The sequence below is a fragment of the Garra rufa genome, chromosome 6 (genome assembly GCF_049309525.1).
Source record: "Garra rufa chromosome 6, GarRuf1.0, whole genome shotgun sequence".
NCBI lineage: Eukaryota > Metazoa > Chordata > Actinopteri > Cypriniformes > Cyprinidae > Garra > Garra rufa.
Genome location: NC_133366.1, coordinates 40,645,993 through 40,666,048, shown reverse-complemented (window position 1 = coordinate 40,666,048; position 20,056 = coordinate 40,645,993). Strand labels below are relative to the sequence as shown.

General features: G+C 34.5%; 1 protein-coding gene across 1 annotated transcript; it reads right to left on the bottom strand.

The window, feature by feature from the left end:
* Window positions 1-2,078: 2,078 nt before the first annotated feature.
* On the bottom strand, window positions 2,079-14,331 carry frg1 (FSHD region gene 1). Its single transcript, XM_073842661.1, has 6 exons — window positions 14,177-14,331; window positions 13,957-14,021; window positions 13,642-13,764; window positions 2,950-3,007; window positions 2,688-2,802; window positions 2,079-2,099 (listed from the first exon to the last, which is right to left on the bottom strand). The coding sequence occupies exons 1-6, from the start codon at window positions 14,236-14,238 to the stop codon at window positions 2,079-2,081; spliced, it is 444 nt and encodes a 147-aa protein (XP_073698762.1). The 5' UTR covers window positions 14,239-14,331.
* Between the last annotated feature and the right edge of the window lie 5,725 nt (window positions 14,332-20,056).

Genomic DNA, 20,056 nt, shown 5'->3' with positions numbered 1-20,056 from the left:
TAAGAGTTTATTTTGGTCCCTCTCTGCAAGACAGACATTTCAGGATAGGAGATGGACTAAAACTGAAGTCCCAAAACTTACTGCCAGATTCTGGAGGATAAACTTGAAAGAGTGCTACAAGAGGATGTGGTGCTGGTCCTTCAAGAGTCACTCTCAACTCATCTGTCTATAAAGCCTAGAAAAAAAACCATCTCTATGTATTTGACAATACTTTAGAATGTTATTCTTATTAATTGAGGGTCATTTTTTAGGATTTTTTGCCCAAGCAAAGTCTCTGAGAACCTGACACATTGCACTTCTGGAGACTCAAGGTAGGCTGCAGTTCTGGAAAACGGTGGCACTGGAGACTAAATGGTTCCTGATGGTTTCATATCTGATTCTTAACATTAATTCTTACTTTTTTTGCAAATAACATGCATCTTTTCTCCTCCACCTGTTTGTTCTGACAATGCAGATGCAACAAGCGTTTTTCTGTCCGGTGGTCATGCCTTAACTTTGCAAATTCCAGTATTGCATTAGTATTGCATCCTTCTCATGGGCATTTAATAGTTTTTGACTTTTCAGTCAGAGGTAAATCTCTTTTTTGGCTCATTTTATCTGTAAAAGAAAATGTGCCTAATAATTCTGCACACCTGAAAATAAGGAGTTTTTCACTTCCAGCCTTCATGGACAATTATATATCAATTATAAATAATTAAATACAAAATGAATAGTAGTTATTAAGATTGATGTGGTTTGGAATTATTCAAATGTGCTTGGGAAAAAAATATGACAAGAATATCAACTTGCCTAATAATTCTGCACTCCCTGTATATAAAGTCTGGTATGAAAAATTAAAATTGATTTGTGATTAAACCAAAAATTTGACTGTTTTTGCGTTTATGTCTATTAATGTCTTTTTATTGAAAACAAAAAAAAAAAAACATTTTTTTTTTTTTTAAGTCCTGGTATCCTCTACAGCAGTGTTGTTTTCGTCAACGATGACGAAATCATTTCGTTGACGGCACTTTTTTTCATGACGATAACGAGACGATGACAAGATAAAAATGGCTCTTTGATGACTAAAACATGACGAGACGTGTGTGAGTTTTCGTTGACGAGACGAGAATAGACGAAAATGTTAGTGGGTGGTCCGTCAGACGTTTAAAATGCATGACATTTCTGCTTATTGTGCATGCCAATTAAAACCTAAAAAGTATCTGCCGCTATGGCAAGCCGTTTTAACATTAAATACTCTTTGCCATACTAGTATGGCAAGCGTTTTAGCATTCTATTCTTGTTTGGTTACGCCCACCACCTGGCGTGCAGCGCACAACGTGCTCAACACGTCACATTGTTGTCACTCAGACAGAAAGATGATTAACCATGATGGCGGCAGTTTGCACACAGGGTGGTCGCACACAGCGAGAGGACCTATGGGTGTATTTCAAATATATGTCTTTTATGTTTAAAACCATTCCTTCATTATTGTAATTATTGGTGAAAATAGTCAATCCGGAAGCTCAAAATGTGTTGAACTATAGATCTGCTATTTTCACAACTTATAAGTGACACTACCCAACAGCAAAATACTTACTGACCTACATTAATTTGTTAAAAGACTACTTTTTCCCCTTTTTTTTGACTAAAATTAGACTAAAACCTTTTTGACTTTTCGTCGACTAAAACTAATAAGCATTTTAGTCCAAAAGACTAAGACTAAATCTAAGATGGTTGTCAAAAACAACATTGCTCTACAGAGGACATAGCATAATATATGAATAAAATGTAATTTTTCAAAAAATATATTTTTCAATTTTGCTCTTATACTCTAAACAATCTAATGACATTAAAAAATACTAAAATCACAAAACATATTTTTCCTGGTAGTCAGAAGGTTAAATGTCTCTTTTGCTCACCAAGCCTGCATTTATTTAATCTAAAGTACAGCAAAAACAGTAAAATTTAGAAATATTTTTACTATTTAATATAACTGTTTTCTATTTAACTATATTTTAAAATGTAATTTATTCCTGTAATCAAAGCTACATTTTCAGCATCATTACTCTAGTCTTCAGCCAAACAGGATCATTTAGAAATCAGTTTTTTGTCAGGATTCTCTGATGAATAGAAAGAGTCAAAGATCAGTATTTATATGAAATAAAAGCTTCTGTAACATTATACACCATAGCATTCAAAGTTTTTTTGGGGGGAAAGAAATGATAGAAATTAATACTTTTATTTAGCCAGGATTCTTAAAATTGATTAAAAGTGATGATAAATACATCTATAATGTTACAAAAGATTTATATTTCAGATAAATGTTCTTCTGAACTTTCTATACATAAAAGAAACCTTAAAAAAAAATCTACTCAGCTGTAAAAAGTTTTTTTGAACAGCAAATTAGAATATTAGAATGACTTCTGAAGGATCATGTGACTGGAGTAATGATGTTAAAAAACTAGCTTTGAAATCACAGGAATAAATTACATTTTAAAATATATTCAAATAGAAAACAGTTATTTTAAATACTAAAAATAGTTCAAAATTTTACTGTTTTGCTGTACTTTGGATCAAATAAATGCAGGCTTGGTGAGCAGAAGAGACTTCTTTAAAAAACCTTAAAAGTCTTACCGTTCAAAAACTTTTGACTGATAGTGTATTTTTATTGTGAGTGGTGAATCGATTCGTTTGACAGATTTACTCACATCCTGAAACACCGGTTCCCACTGCTCTCTGGAGCCGATGGCATCTGATCGACCAACCACAACACCCTCTGAGTTTATACCTAAATACTTCCCATAGCCTGACTTTAGCGCTATCCTACACACCAACAAAATAAGAAAAATGAGTCACACGATCATTTAACTACATTTCTCTAGACTTAGCTACTGATCAGTTCTGAACACTGATGAGCCAATTACAGCTCAGACACCAAGTTTTGGATATAGATACAATTAGGATCTATACCTGGAGTCTGAGAGTCTGATGGAAGTGAACTGTTCTGGAGGATCTGGGCCTTCATCCTCTGCAAAAAATAAAACATATTTTTAAACTTGTATACATTACCATAAAAACTCTGGAGTCAGTAAGATTTGTTAATGTTTTTTCAAATCATCTCACATGCTCACAGAGGCTGCATTTAGTTGATAATTACAGTAAAATCATTTCGTGAAATATTAATACAATTTAAAATATTTTTCAAATTTAATATATTTATAACTGTGAAGTCAAAGCTGAATAGCTGAATAGTCTTCAGTCTTAAATGATTCTTCAGAAATCATTCTAATATGCTGATGTGGTGCTCAAGAAACATTTTTGATTATTATTAATGTTGAAAACAGTTGCTTTATAGTTTTGTGAAAACTGTGATACAAAATCTTATGTAGCGATATAAATGTAATTTTAGATTAATATAAATGCAGTATTACAGGACATGAATCTATTCCATTAAAGAATTCAGAGCTGCCACACATTCATAACTTAACCATTTCCATGATATCAAAGTTTTCATCTCTGAACATTTATAAGAATATGAAACAACACTGGGAAGCTCTGCTTAAGAATATTAAACATTAAGAACAAAGAAAAGTCTTGTAACTAAACTACTTTGCAATAACTCATTATACTGCTGTGCTGAGTCTTGCAGGATTTTTGACAGTATAGTTGTGAACCATGAATGACTAAACTAAAAGAAGAGTAAATCTGAAAGCTGACATTGTATTCTATCAGCTGTAGACATGATGAACTTGTGAATATTTTAAGATATTGAATTCTGCAAGAGCACTGAAGTGATGTGCTCCACAAGTTACAGAGAAGTGTGTGTCCATGTTTTTTTTTTTCCCTGGAGAGACATTGTAAACATACAGATGCATCGGTCATGAATTAGGTGTCAACAACAGTTTCAGTCATTCACTTACTAATTACAGGTCTCAGCCACTAAATTAAATAGATTTTAGAGAGTCTACACAAATTTCACGGTGCTTCCAGAGTGACGCAGAGTCTGATCCTTACAACCAGCGGTCAGTAAAAAGCAGAAAATGAGGCTGGAAAGAAAAACAATCGTAAACAACTCCTTCTGGTGACTGGACTATGAAATTGCTCTGTGCTTTGCATGAACGGCTGCGGTAATAGCGACTGTCGATCCATAACATTATTCAGGTTTTTAAATCCCACACTGAGAGCAAAAGAAAAACACCAGCACCTAGCCATCTCTACTTTTGAGACTTATTTGTTCCGCACTATTAGAGGGACCTTTTCAATTTAAAAGGCAATATAAAAGCTGCAGGGCTTGGCTGAAAAAAACTACAATGCAGTATAATTGCAGAGAAAGATTTGCCTGTTGCCTGAAAATACTGCAAATAGAGCTTGTAAAGTGCATTTTAAAACATAAACCTTAAGAATAAAACATTTTATTTCCAATAAAGGTTCTAGTTCATTTAAACCAATATTTCTAAATCATTTTAAATCTCAGTGGGTCTCAACCTTTGTAACTTTAAAGCTCACTATTGTGAAATTTAATATTCCAAGGCCATTCAACACAGGCGATCCTTTTTGTACCTCTTTACCTCCACTTAAGTAACACTTACAATATTTTTTTATCATTTGAAAATGTTCCTTGAGGTCCACTTATAATGCTAGTTAATCGTATTTTCTCAAAAATTACTACAAAATTCTTTACTCATTTTGACCTTCTGTCCGAAACAATCCATTTTAATGCTGTGTCTCCTTTAAGGCTCACCAGTAAACAACCAATTCTGATTGGCTAAAGTCACATTAAAACAATTAGTACATTTAAAAAAAGTACTGTTACTTTGTAAATGAAAGAATACAAATATTTCTTCAACAAAGGTGTTTCTGATGCCCTAAATGTTCTCCGGATACAGAATTTTTGACTGTAGACATTCTTTGTAATTTAAAGTCACTTCTAACTTGCTCAACTAGCCTATAACTTTAAAGCGTTCAAAACACTGAGTGAAAAAAAGTTTTAGGTGAGCACTCTTAGTTAGACACATGATGTGTATATTTTTAGCTGATTTTGAATATATATATATATATATATATATATATAGAGAGAGAGAGAGAGAGAGAGAGAGAGATTGATTGAAAAACAACTTTTATTACAATTAACAAATTAAAACCATCTCCAATTATTAAATTACAATTTCACAATCTTTAGATTATTAAAAAAATAAACCCAACTCTCCATCACTGTCAACACCACAAAGAACATCTCCAACAGACCATTTCTCAACAAAAGCCTGCAAATTACTAGTTACTTTATGATAAACAAACTCAATTTTGAGGCGAGATTCTAATATTCCCAGAAAAACCTGATCAGCCTCTTTTGACCCTTTATTCTGAATTTTATTTTTTCTGGAAAGCCATATAGAAAGTTTAGCCATTCCAAAAACAAAATTCATCAAAACGTGTTTTTGTTTTCTCTTAACAGAATACTTTGGTCCAAAAATAAATAAAGGAAAAGAAAAACTTTCCCCCCATTTCAAACACCACTGTTCTAACAAATTAAATAACACCCCCAATCTACCACAACCACAAAATAAATGCACCAAAGTTTCATTCTGAAAACAAAAGAGACATTCCACTCCTTGACTAGGATCTAAATGGGCTACATGTTTATTAGTGGCTATGGCCCCATGAACTATTCTCCATTGAAGATCTCCTGTTCGTTTATCGATAGGCATCTTATATAAAGATCTCCAACATCCCTTCACTAAGTGATCAGGGCCAAAAAAATCAATCCACTTTGTTGTTTTCATTCCTTCAAAAGATCTGTTATGGAGTAATTTCACACACAATACATACGCTTCCTTCTTACCCAACTCTTCAAATGAACTTAAATGCAAATTTGTAAATGAAAGAAACCCATTTTCCAAACCAATCCATTCATTCACAGTTGAGGATAAATTGAGGTATGGAAAAATATATTCACCCCCATCCTCCCACTGATTAACCATATCAAGATCTTCAGCAAACTTTCTTAAAGACTGTGGCAATGATTCACAAACTTCTACCACAATTCTTTTCATCAATCTTTCAGATCTTATGTTTGCTAGTTGTCCTAATTCAACAAGGGATGAATGTGTAGCTTTTAAAAAATGGCCTAACTTTGTGCAACCAGCCTCTCTAAGTGCTGAACGCAGACTGGCAGAATTTAAAGAATTTACATTAACAAATTCATTAAAAAAGAGTGGCTCTTCAAAGATCCACATACCAGGCATTGCACCAGGATCTCTTGATACTTTCAAAATTTGCCACGCCTGCAAAACTGAATCATAAAAAGATGGTAAACCTGTGACTTGTACCTCTTCAAGTTTCAGCAAAAATAACTGTTTACTATAACCCAACCTCCCAACCTTCTGTAAAAGCATTTTTGCAGTTTCATGCCATCTCAAACCATTTCCATACAATAAACTTTGTGCAGTTTTAAGTCTAAAAGCCACTATTCGGGAAGATAAATCAACAAGTCCTTGACCTCCCTCACAAAGCGGGAGATAAAGAGCAGCAGCTCTAATCCAATGATACCCTGACCAAAAAAAATCTACAATTATCTTCTGTATTCTTGTAATCAAAGCCTTAGGTGGATTTAAAACCATAACTTTATGCCAAAGCATTGAAGCAACCAAATTATTGATTACTAAAACACGTCCTCTATATGACATCTGAGGAAGCAACCATCTCCATTTAGAAAGTTTTGCACATACCTTCTCAATTACTCCCTCCCAGTTCTTTTCTTGGAATTGTTGTGTGCCAAGAAAAACACCCAACATTTTTATTCCATTACTTTTCCACTTCAATCCACCAGGTAAACAGGGCATCTTTTCCTCCCTCCACTGTCCCACTTTTAAAGCCTCACATTTACCCCAATTAACTTTTGATGAGGAAGCCTTCTCATAACATTTTAAAGCCTTCACAATTGTGAGTATATCTTTTTCATTTTTAACAAATATGTTAACATCATCTGCATAAGCAGATATAGCTAAAGGTGAATCAGTTTTACAACCTGGTAAAGTAAAACCAGTTAAATGCTTTCTTAAAAAACATAAAAGAGGTTCAACAGATAATGAGTAAAGCTGTCCAGAAATAGGGCAGCCTTGCCTTATTCCCCTTTTGACCGGTATTGGTCGACTAAGGCCCCCTCCAACCTTGAGCATACAAGATGCATTGTTATAAAGAAGACTCACCCATGCTATAAATTTCTCTCCAAACCCAAAAGCTTTAAAAACAGAAAACAAAAAATCATGATCTATTCTATCGAAGGCTTTCTCTTGGTCAAGGGATAAAATTCCAACATCTTGATCATACACATTACACACATCCATCACATCTCGCATTAAAAACAAATTGTCCATTATAGTCCGATCTGGAATGCAATATGTCTGATCCGTATGTACAAGTAATCCTATATAAGGCTTCAATCTGTTAGACAAGGCTCTAGAGAGCACTTTATAATCTGTGCACAAAAGAGCAACAGGCCTCCAGTTCTTAAGTTCAGTTAAATCTCCCTTTTTAGGAAGTAATGTTAGGACAGCCCTTGTGCAAGAAACCGGGAGTACATTATTATCATACGACCTCATTAGAACCTCGTGCAAATCGGTTCCAATGACTCCCCAAAAATGTTTATAAAAATCAATAGTAAGTCCATCTATTCCAGGTGCACGTCCAGATGCCAGTTGATTAACAGCTGTAGTGAGTTCTTCGAGGCTTAAGTCCATATCCAGATCAGCTTTTTCAACATCATTAAGTTGAGGAAGATCTTCTAAAAGATCCTGGACACATTGTTCATCACATTGTTCCTTGCCATACAACTCAGTATAAAAGTCCAAAGCACAACTTCTCATTTCCACTCCATCTGTTGTTACATGACCATCTGGACATTTTAAACATGTCATGCGCTGATCTTTTACAGAATTTTTCTCCAAGTTGAAGAAGAAAGTACTTGAGGCATCCATGTCTTTCAACTGAATATATCTTGACCTCACAAGAGCTCCTTTCACTTTCTCTTGCAGCAAGGAACTCAACTCCAACCTCTTTGTGTGCAATTCGTCATTATTTCCAACCTCCTCGCCATTTAAAAGATTGTGTTCAATGTGTCTTATGGCCCGCTCAACCTCCTCTATGGCCTGTTTTAACATAACAGAAGAAAAAGAGGTATACTGTTGACAAAAAATTCGAATTTGAGCCTTCCCAACTTCCCACCACTGATTTAAAGACTCAAAAGAACTCTTTTTAACTCGCCACTTAACCCAGAAGATCTTAAAATTCTCACAAAAAAAATCATCTTGGAGTAATTTATTATTAAAATGCCACTGAGATCTATTAACTACTTGCTTCAAGAGAAAAGACACAATAATAAGATGATGGTCAGAGAAACCCACAGGTCTAATAGAGCTATCAATTAACTTGGATCTAAGCCCTTGTGACATATAAAATCTATCCAATCTAGCTGCACTTACTCTACCATCGACAACCTTTACCCATGTATATTGTTTTTCATTTGGAAATTTAGTTCTCCATGCATCAATTAAATCAAAATGAAGTAATATTTTTTTTAGGTTTTTACTGGATTGTAAATGTGGCTCTTCACTAAGCCTATCAATATTAAAATCAACAGTACAATTCCAGTCTCCTCCCAAAATAAAATAATCACAATCACTTTGTTCAAGACTTTTCTTTATAATATTGAAAAAATCTATTCTTTCCGTCCCAATATTGGGAGCATAAATGTTAATAAAACAATATATTGAACCCTCTATATCAGCTTTAACCAATAAACCTCGACCATTGACTAACATGCAAGAATTTAAAATCTTCACTTTTAAACTGTTAGAGAAGAGCACAGCCACCCCTCCACTAACATTACTCCCATGATTTAAAAATAGTTGGCCACCCCAAAATAAACCCCAATCAACTTCATCTTTTATAGTACTATGCGTTTCTTGGAGAAAAATCACATCAAGTTTGTTCATACGGACTATCTCCTTTACCAATTCTCTCTTCTGTCTATCCCTCCCACCATTTATATTCAAAGAGCCTACTCTTAAACTCCCCATTGAGAAAAAGAGAAAGAGGGACAGACAGAGAAAAAAAGAAACAAAATTGTGCAGCATGATCAAGACAGACATCACCTATTTTTTTGCTAAAGGCTTTTTACATTTTCTAGTTTTATTTGACTTGGAGACCTTTTTCAATGCAGTGACATGTTTCCTCAATCGATACCGCTTCCTCTCATCTAACAAATCAAAACCAACCATTTTTTGCAAAACTGCAACCGACCTGATGAATTTTTCTGTGTCAGCAAAGTAGTCATCAACCTTAACAGACTGTCCAAAAGTTTCATCGAGAAAATTATTAATTTCCTCTAATGAATACAGATCTCTCGACCTGACTGACCCATCAAATCCTTCTCCATCTGACTCATCTTGTTCCATTTCTTCAGCATCACTTTCAACTTGATTTCTATCACTTGACACAGTTTCTACATCCTTTTGGTTATTTTCAACAACAACATCCTTCAAAACAGGCACACTTTTATCCATGGTTTCACTTGAATTCATTCCTTCTCCTGTATTTTCACCTTCTTTTAATGTCACTACAGCTTCATCAACGGGAACTGACTGCTCTAAAACCTCAGTAACTTTTTCAGTTTCTTTATTAGTCTCTACCATCTCATTAACTACACTTAACATCTGTTCACCATGAGAAGTAGAATTACTGCACGAAGCTATGACTCTTTGTCCATCAACTTCATTCGGTTGTTCTATAGGTCTCTCTACACGTTCAACTTGTGCTCTATGAGGGCAGGTAAGACGTTTGTGCCCCACATCCCCACATTCGAAGCACTTCATGCTCCCTGAACTAGCAAACACAGTATAATAACCTCCCCCATACTTTATCTTGAACGAAACGTCCAAAGACTGTGTCTGAGAATCCAAAAACATGAACACTTGCCTCCTAAGTGAGATCACATGTTTTAAACGAGCATCTTTACATCCAAGAGTCACCGTCTTAATACCACTTGCAAATTTTCCAAACCTACGCAATTCTTGTTCAATCAACTCATTAGGGATGAAGGGTGGAACCCCTGAAACAACTACCCTTGTAGAAGGAACAGATAACGGCGAAACTTGAACAAACATATCATTGATAAAGACCCCGCTTTCAATCAAGGCATGAACCAAACGTTCTTCTTTCAAAAAAACAACAGCAGCTTTATTCATCCGAGAAGCATATGAGATGTTGTCATAACCAATTTGTTCGCCTACCGCAAGCAAAGCCTCTTCCATTGTGACACCGGGATCCGTGATAAACCGAACCCCGTGTCCAATGGACAGCGGCGGCGTCACCAGGGACGCCATTCCCCGCGAACTTTCAAACAATACAATCGGCACACTTGTCCACCGTAATCAGAAACAAAGAAAAGCAATAAATGATGGCTTACCTTTCTCATGCGTGTGAAAAACAGAAAAAGATCTCACCACAACAGTGTACCAAACAGTATCAAACAGCTAGCTCTCCATCCACAACACTCGCTCACACAAACGGAAACCGGTGTTGTGCCGAAATCTGTGACCTATCGAAAACTGTGACCAGGGGTCGCTGTTCAGCAAATATTGGCGCGGGAGCGCGCACACGTTAGATCAGACGCTGAAACGGAATGATCATCGTCGCAGTCATGCTGTAAAAGAAGTTTCATGTTTTAAAGAAAAACAATTATTGGACAAACTAGATATTGTGGCATCGAAGACATTAATCATTAATGCTGTGCTGTTGTTGTCTGTGTTACTACTATGAATGATTTTAGTTTAAATAACATTCTCATTGTATAATGGATAGGCTCGTATTTATTCGTATTACTATTAAATACAATTACCCAATATAGTTTGTGCCTTACAAATGCATATCATTCTGAGATATTAGCCTATATAGTATGGGTCACTGGATCTGGTCAAATACATAACTACCAAAATATGTGACCTTTTTTTATTTCATAATAACATATTGTAATGTTCAATAAAGTGACTCGTGTGATGTGTGACCATCTCCCCTTTTTTATTTTAAAAAGCATATTGATTAGATGTTGAGAAATCTGTAGATACAGTAGAGTCACAGAATCTGACAGGTCAAATTCATAGCTACTAAAATTCGTGACTCTTGTTAATTTCATAATAACTGACTATAATATTCAGTAAAGTGACTCATGTGACGTGATCATGTTCTCTTTCTGTTTTATAAAGCATATTGATCATATATTGAGAAATCTATCAGAAATGATACAATATGCATTGAGTCTTAGAAAAATTACAGTTAGTCCAGAATAGAGCTGCACGACTAATTTTGCACTGCAATAGAAGGGTTAATATAATGAAAATGCACAAAATTCTAGGTTGGTTATTGGTGAAGGATAGGGTAATTGTTTCTCTGTTGTGTTTTATAAGAAACATCTCTGTATCAAGAGTTCCAAGTGTATTGTACTGTCAACATTTGTATAGTAGTGCTAGTCATAATTTTAACACCAGACATGCATCAAAAGGGTTTTTTTTTTTTTTCACTTTCTGTTTTGAAAACTAATGCAAAGCAACAGACTGTAATGTATAGAGGAATGAAAACATGGAAGGAATTACCATTGGACATTACATGTTTTTTTAACAATTAACATGAGGTTTAAAAAATTGTTGAAGAAATATTTAATGGCACAGTACTAGCGGATTGTTGATCTTGATGTTATGTATGAATCTTGTTTTTTTTTATTTTTTTATTGGTCTTTGTTGTTATGGATTAATGTAATGTTGTTTTGTGTTTGATGGACCCCAGGAAGAATAGCCACTACCTTGGTAGTGGCTAATGGGGGTCCAAAAATAAATAAATAAATAAATACATGACTCAGCATTATTTATAGATTTTATTTGAAGGTCTGTTATAATATCACCAATATCACTAAGAATTTGTAGTCATCGCAATTATATTTTACTGAGATTCAGAAGGCTTACTAAGAGTATTTCTAGAAGAGATTTCATTTTAATTTCACAATATTTTTTTTCTAAAAAGTTAAAGTTCGAATGTCTTTATATATAATATAATAAATGCACACTCCAAAACAAAGCAATACTAAATATTTTAATGATCTATAAATGTAATCCTGATGAACTATGTACAATTGTTGGAACTAAGAAAACAGTCTAAAACAATTAAGACGATGAATATTTTGGGAGGGTTAAATGCAAGCTAGGCAAAGGAACTCCTTAGTCCCAACACAGTCCTGAAACCATCTGCAACATGCTTTACATTGAATCTTAAAAAAAAAAAAAAATCTAGATAGAGAAATTTAGTTAAAGTATTGATTTTACTCTATTGTGTATCAGTGATAACACACTAGCGTAAAATTTGTGTAAGTCACATGGCTTATTATTAACACAGTTATTATGAAATAAAGAAGAGTCACATATTTCGGTAGCTATGAATTTGACCTGTCAGATACTATGACTGTACTGTATCTCAATATCTAATTAATATGCTTTATAAAACATAAAGGGGAGGTGGTCACACATCACATGAGTCACTTTACTAAATATTATAGTCAGTTATTATTAAATAAATAGGGGTCACATATTTTAGTGAATTTGACCTGTCAGATTCTGTGACTCTACTGTATCTACAGATTTCTACAGATGGTCATACATCACATGAGTCACTTTATTGAACATTACAATATGTTATTATGAAATAAAAAGAGGTCACATATTTTGGTAGTTATGTATTTGACCAGATCCAGTGACCCATACTATATATGCTAAAATCTCAGAGTGATATGCATTTGTAAGGCACAAACTGTATTGGATAATTGTATTTAATAGTAATAAGAATAAATATGAGCCTATCCATTAAACAATGAGAATGTTATTTATACTAAAACCATTCAGTAACACAGACAACAGCACAGCATTAATGATTAATGTCTTCTCTATACAAGCATTTCGATGCCACAATATCTAATTTGTCCAATAATCGTTTTTCTTTAAAACACGAAACTTCTTTTACAGCATCACTGCGACGATGATCATTCCGTTTCAGCGTCTGATTTAACGTGTGCGCGCTCCCGCGCCAATATTTGCTGAACAGCGACCCCTGGTCACAGTTTTCGATAGGTCACAGATTTCGGCACAACACCGGAAAGCCCGAGAGAGAGAGAGAGAGAGAGAGAGAGAGAGAGAGAGAGAGAGAGAGAGAGAGAGAGAGAGAGAGAGAGAGAGAGAAAGATAGAGAGAGAGAATGTTTTAAATATTTTCTTGTTTGTAGAAAAAAAATATTCATGTCCTTATTTACCTACAGTATGGATTTATAGATCTATTCTTATTTTATCTAATATTATATAATCATTTCTTGTTCTATGTTTGTTTACTGTAATGGTCAATTCTTTGGCAATACTGTAAGTCATGCCAATAAAGCTCACTTGAAATAAATTGAACTGAACTGAGAAAGAGTAAGACAGAGAGTGTGAGAGCGAGAAACTTAATAACACAACATAAGATATATCTGACTCTTTTTTATTTTTTAACAAAACTTAAAGATTTGTTTTAACAACATAAACCTTGTGCCTTGCCACAACTTTCAGGAGTTTAATGAAGCAATTAAAATCTGCACCTTTATGTGGAGCTCCTACAGTGAAGAGTCCTGTGTCCAGTGCATGAATATAGGAGTTTTTGTGCATCTCAATGGCCACTGTGCCTGTGATCTCACCAAAACTCTTCACTGTCCACCATCCTCCTAATGAGACACATTCACAAACATACTTCACACTTCAGGTAATGACTCATGAATAATAGGCAGTACCAATAACAATATAGCTATTAGACAAATCATATAGCATTTACAAATACAAATACTCCACTAGAAAATAAATCTCTTTATCTATGAATTATATTTGTATAAGTTCATGGGCAAAGCGACAGTATATACCAACGACATCAGGCTTGTCTTCATCATCTCGTTTTCTCTTTTTGTCCTTGTTCTTTTTCTTCTTTCTGCACAATATGGAAGTCGAAGGCAATTTATAATAGTGTGAAAAATGTCGCTATTAGCATAACTCTTGGCATACGCAGCTGCTTAACTTACATTAGTTAACGTTACAACAGTAGTAAACATTAATGAGAAACTCAATACAGAAAAAAAGCCTTACTTTTTATCGTTTAACCCCTTTAGGACCAGTTTGGTAGACTTGACGCGTGAGTACTCTGTCATGATGACACAAGGTTACTGTAGCCGAATTCAAACGTTTTTATAAAATATCATACGTCCTCATTCACGCCTGAAAAACGTTTTCCTGCAACAGTGTTTGTGTACGGTGGCCTAGAAGGCAGCACTGAAGACGCGCGGCTGTGGAAATGGAAAGTGCGACACCCATCGGTCGGAGAACGTAGTGCGTATTATTGTGCTTGTAAATAGAAAAAAGACCAAAAACACTTTAGCAAACTAAAAGAAATCTGAAAGTCATCGAAAGTAAAGACCGAAAAAGGACCTTATTTTATTATTGTTGACTGTGCTTTCTCCAGAGCTATTGGCTGTGTTTAAAACTGCATATTTTTTAAGAAGGTAGGGCTGCTTCTTTTAAATAAATAATTACTTCACAATCACAACTGTTAAAAATACGTTATAGATTTGTTATATATTATATATATTTTCATTCTATATGCTATACAATATGAATGTGTGTGGTATTAATGTAATCTGAATGTATTTGTAATGTGGTTATATTGTGACGTAGTTGAGAATCTGCAAAATGTTAATTATTTTACCAAAAGTTTCTCAGTTGTCCTAAGTGTGAAAAGATGGATGTCAAAATCATTACAGTCATTGTTGGAAAGGTTTCAAGCTCAAAAAAGAAAAACAAAGAATTTGTGGGACCTGAAGGATTTTTTTTCTGAAGAACAGCGGGCAGTTTAACTGTTCAGAACAAACAAGGGACTCATGAACAACTATCACTAAACAAAAAACATAGCTGTGGATCATTCAGGTAACAACACAGTATTAACCCTCTATGGTATGGAGTTCCCATATGGCAACAATTAATTTCTACTGATTTGCTTGCTACAATATATTGGAATATGGTAATTAAAAGAACCAGCCCTAATATAGTCAATGATGTGCTGTCACCCTCACATGGAGGACACCTGTTGATGTGCTCCAGAAATGGCTGTGTTAAACTAATTTCTGAACATTTCTTCTTTTTGCATCATCTTTGGTTAGTAAATTACATATTTTTATTCACAAAGCAACATTATCTAACATAGTTTTAATGTAAAATGAGAAAATATCAATGTTGCCATATGGCAACACTGTACCACTACGGAATTGAAGTAATGTATTTTCCCAATTGGGATTTTTTATTGTTAGTAACATCAATAAGTTGATTGCAGTTATTTATTTGGTCTATTTAGTCTCCCTTTAGTCCCCCAATTGTAAGTCTCTTTGGATAAAAGCGTCTGCTAAATGAATAATTGTAAATGTAGTCTATTGTAATGTACTACTATTGTAGTATAGTTGTATCAATGTATGAATAAAAAAATTATTCATTCTTTTCAATAAATGGATAGAGCAATATACTACAGAAAGGGCAATAGGTTTTAGATTTTGATGGAAATTAGGAATGGATGCATCAATTTTTAAAATAAATGTGCATTTGAATTGAGAAGAAAATCATAATTTAATAGAAAAACTAATTTTGGGCCATTTTCAATTGTGGTACAATGTTGCCATATGGCAACGTTTTCCTAAATTTGTTTTGATTTGTATAATTGAAGCTATTTTATGTAATAAAAACTATGAAAAAAACATTTTATGGTTAGAACATAATGCGTACCATAGAGGGTTAAAAATCAAGGGGGTGTAAACTTTTGAACAGGCTCATTTTTATAAATTCAGCTATTATTTTCTCTTGTGGACTACATGTAAACATCTTTTATGTGAGATATACACTTCAGGTCACTTTTGACCTCAACTTTTTGGTATTAGCTGCATCACTTTACTGCGATTCACGGATTTTCTCCAGAGGCCTCATGGGACAGTAGAGTGTCCATTGGATGCACCCTTCAGAATCCCGCTGGAAGCAAGAAGTGATCAAGGTACGTTTTGCCTGGTGTTTTGTGAATGCTGTAAATACAATAATTACTCACCCTCATGTCATTCCAAACCCATTTTGACACATTTTATGGCCCAGAAAGGTAGTAAAGACATCATTAAAAAAGTCCATGTGACATCAATGGTTCAACCATAATGTTATGAAGCTACGAGAATACTTTTTGTATGCAAAGAAAACTAAAATAATCAATTTCAACAATTTCTTCTTTTCCGTGTCAGTCTTCGCCTCGTGCATAAGAGTACCACAACGCATGTGTAGAACGTCCATCTCTCAGTTCATCGTCTGCATTTTCTGATTAAAATAAGTAAGTCTGAGCAAAAAATTTGAAAATGTAAAAATACAGAGAGTGTTTGGTGAGGGTTCTGTTTAGTATAAAAATCATTATTCTATGAGTAGTCCTCATAAAATACATAAACACAGAAGCTTATGTTGTTCCTACCATGGTTTTTAATCACAGGGTGTGTCAGAAAGAATAGGTTATTGCCAAATTGGTTATCAGGCTAAAGAGAGAGAGAGAGAGAGAGAGAGAGAGAGAGAGAGAGAGAGGGGCAGTGTGTCTCCAGGGCCCTTTTCTCTCCAGACACAGCGTCTGCCATGAGTGAGCCACCATTTAAACCAAAATAGCTCTGAACATGGCAAAGCCCTCTTATTTAAAACCTCAGCAGACCACAGTAATAATGAAGAGCTGGAGTTCAAACTCACACACTCACACGCACAATGTGCAGTTGCTACTGTGTCATTCATTTCAATACTAACTTTTAAAGGTCTATTAACTCAATCAGTTCAAATCAGTTGCACAGGAACGGTCAAGAGCGGATCAAACTCTCTAATGACAATCATTATATGGTAGCCTGTTGAAGAACTGGTCAGAGCATGCAATAAATCATAGTGTGACACTGCCAGGAAGTAAAATAAACAATACAGCTGCGTTTTGGGCAGACTTTAAATGCAAACAGGTGAATGAGTTAAACAGGGTGACTGGAGGAAAAGCAAAGACAGCTCGCATGTGGTAGACTAGGCATAAGAAAGCCATAATTGATTCCAGATATCCTGGGCAGACACTGACAGAACACATACATATTATAATCTGCTAAAAAAAGTAAATGGATGCCAACATCTAAGATGGTGGCTTATATTAAATGCTAAGTATTAGTCATATCAGATTATAATCTTCTAAAAGACTTGCAGTAGACACGCTTAATCATAAGCGATAAGACTAAAGACGCAGGACTGGCGGCTGTGGTGATGGGATTGTTTAATGAGATGTTTGTATCCGTGTTCGGTGTCTTTCTCTTGTCCTTGTTGAAAGGCTTTTTGTCTCCATGTTCGGCCTGCCCCATTACCTCCGTCTCTCAAGTGGAATAGAGAATTTATCATCCTTAGCAAGCATCAACGTGCTATGAGACAAAGCAATTGGGGATGGCGCGGAGGAAGAGCGAGGGAAAGATGGCTTAATATATAGTTTAATGAGCTTAGTGTTTCATTTCCTCCCATGGTGCCAGTCATCAGTCAGGCGGTTGGCTATAGATCGTGATTGGTCTGACTTTCAAAGTAATATAAGCCATGATACAGTGCTGTCTGAACCAGAATGGCTGAGAGCGTATCACTGGAAACATGTATAAGCTTATAAACAGAAGATCATGCTTCTGAAAATCAAACCACTCCACATTTTCCTTCCCTACAATATTTTATTTAATATTTATATATTTTTAAAATCCAGAAAACCAGTCATAATGGTCAAATAAGCTTTCCGTTGATGTATGGTTTGTTAGGATAGGACAATATTTGGATGAGATATAACTATTTGAAAATCTGGAATCTGAGGGTGCAAAAAATCTAAATATTGAGAAAATCGCCTTTAAAGTTGTCCAAATGAAGTTCTTAGCAATGCATATTTCTAATGAAAAATTAAGTTTTAATATATTTACAGTAGGAAATTTACAAAAAATCTGCATTCATGATCTTTGCTTAATATCCGATTTTTGGCATAAAAGAAAAATTATAATTTTGACCGGTGCAATGTATTGTTGGCTATTGCTGCAAATATACCCGTGCTACTTAAGACTGGTTTTGTGGTCCAGGGTCACAAATATGTGCTTTTTTATTATTTAGTGTTTCTTAATAACAAATTTTGTATTAAAATACAGATTTTTTCCTGCTGATTTTCACAGCTCAGAATAGTCACTAGCATAAGGTCACGCTGTAATTTCCTTGCTGCTCCAGAGTGATTAGTCACATGACTTTTAAGGCTCATGTGATTGGCTCACAACACCTCACCCGTATAACTGTGTGCCCATGAGCAAACATGGCAGATTTCATATCAAATACTTCCAGGATTTGTGGGGTGTGTGATTGATGAACTTCATAGATGAATGAATTCAGATGAGCCAAACTCAATTAAACACACATAAAAGTGCCAATGTTAGTGAGAAAATGCATTTAATCCTTGGCACGAATGTCTATTCTGAAGCCAGCTGTTATTTTTAGCCAGAATAATCAAAAGCAACTAAAATCACAGACTTTAAGTTTGGAAGCTGCTTCCAAATCACAACTAAAAACAAAAATTAGGAGCCAGCACATGCTGTTTCCCGCTCAGCTAGGGAAATAGTTTGGGACTGTGCCAAATTTAATTTGGTGACTGCAATGAATTTTACTGAACATTGTGAGTTTCCAGAATGAACGCACAAGAAAGAAATTGGTATTTGAAATATCCCCACTCTGACCTTCACATGCAACTTGGTGTTACAGCACATCATAAATAGCCCAGCTGTCAATTAAATTAAATGTATTTAATTAAGAAATAATTAGAAACAACATCATTTAAAAAGTAAACAAAAAAAAAGTTGATTAAAAGAATAGTTCACCCAAAAATAGAAATAATGTCATTAATTACTTACCCTCATGTCGTTCCAAACCTGTAAAACATTTGTTCATCTTCAAAAACACAAATTAAGATATTTTTGATGAAGTCCGAGAGCTTTCTGACCCTGCATAGACAGCAGCACAACTAGAAATTGTTAAATAAAGTTTTTATTTTAGTTTTCTTTGTGCACAAAAATTAGCTTAATAAAATTAAGGTTGAAAAACCACAAAACCAGTCATAAGGATGTATATATTTTTTTATATTTGGTGGATATTCAACTATTTGAAAAAATTAAATTTGAGGGTGAAAAAACAAAATATTAAGAAAATCACCTTTATAGTTGTTCAAAAGTTCTTAGCAATGCATATTACTAATCAAAAATTAAGTTTTGATAAATTTACGGTAGGAAATTTACAAAATTTCTTCATGGAACATGATCTTTACTTAATAGCCTAATGATTTTTGGCATAAAAGAAAAATCGATAATTTTGACCCATATAATGTATTGTTAGCAATTGCTACAAATATACCCGTGCTACTTATGACTGGTTTTGTGGTCCAGGGTCACATTTTATCGATGTCCTTTCTACCTTACAAAAAATATCTTAATTTGTAAGGTCTTACGGGTTTGAAATGACATGAGAGTGAGTAATTAATGAAAGAATTTTCATTTTTTGTGAACTATCCATTTAAGAAGCTATAGTAATAGATAATTTAAAATGTTTTTGCATTTTATATACGCAATCATTTTGATTACAAATATTAAATTATTATTTTCTTTTATTTAATTTATATGTACTTTCCAGAGCTTTGAGGTAGCCTATGCTTTGTAGCTTCACATATGTACCTTGCTTCTTTCTTTATGTCTCAGTTTTTTCTGTTTATGGTGTGGCAGTGTACATTAGCGTACAGTGCTTGCTTGTGCTGTTAGTAAAATTCTCTGCAGAGGCACAGGAGTATTGAGAAGATAACGCCGCCCCCATGAGGTGTTACAAAGAAAATTGCTGTGCACAAGACGGCGACAGGCTCTCATACCGAAAAACCTCCGATGGGAACTG

Coding starts and splice junctions, on each gene's coding strand:
- frg1 (XM_073842661.1), bottom strand. CDS start 14,238: ATGACAGAGTACTCACGCGTCAAGTCTACCAAACTGGTCCTAAAGGGG. Junction 13,765..13,956: donor AGACAAGCCTGATGTCGTTG/GTATATACTGTC, acceptor GTGTCTCATTAG/GAGGATGGTGGACAGTGAAG. Junction 2,803..2,949: donor ATCAGACTCTCAGACTCCAG/GTATAGATCCTA, acceptor GTTGGTGTGTAG/GATAGCGCTAAAGTCAGGCT.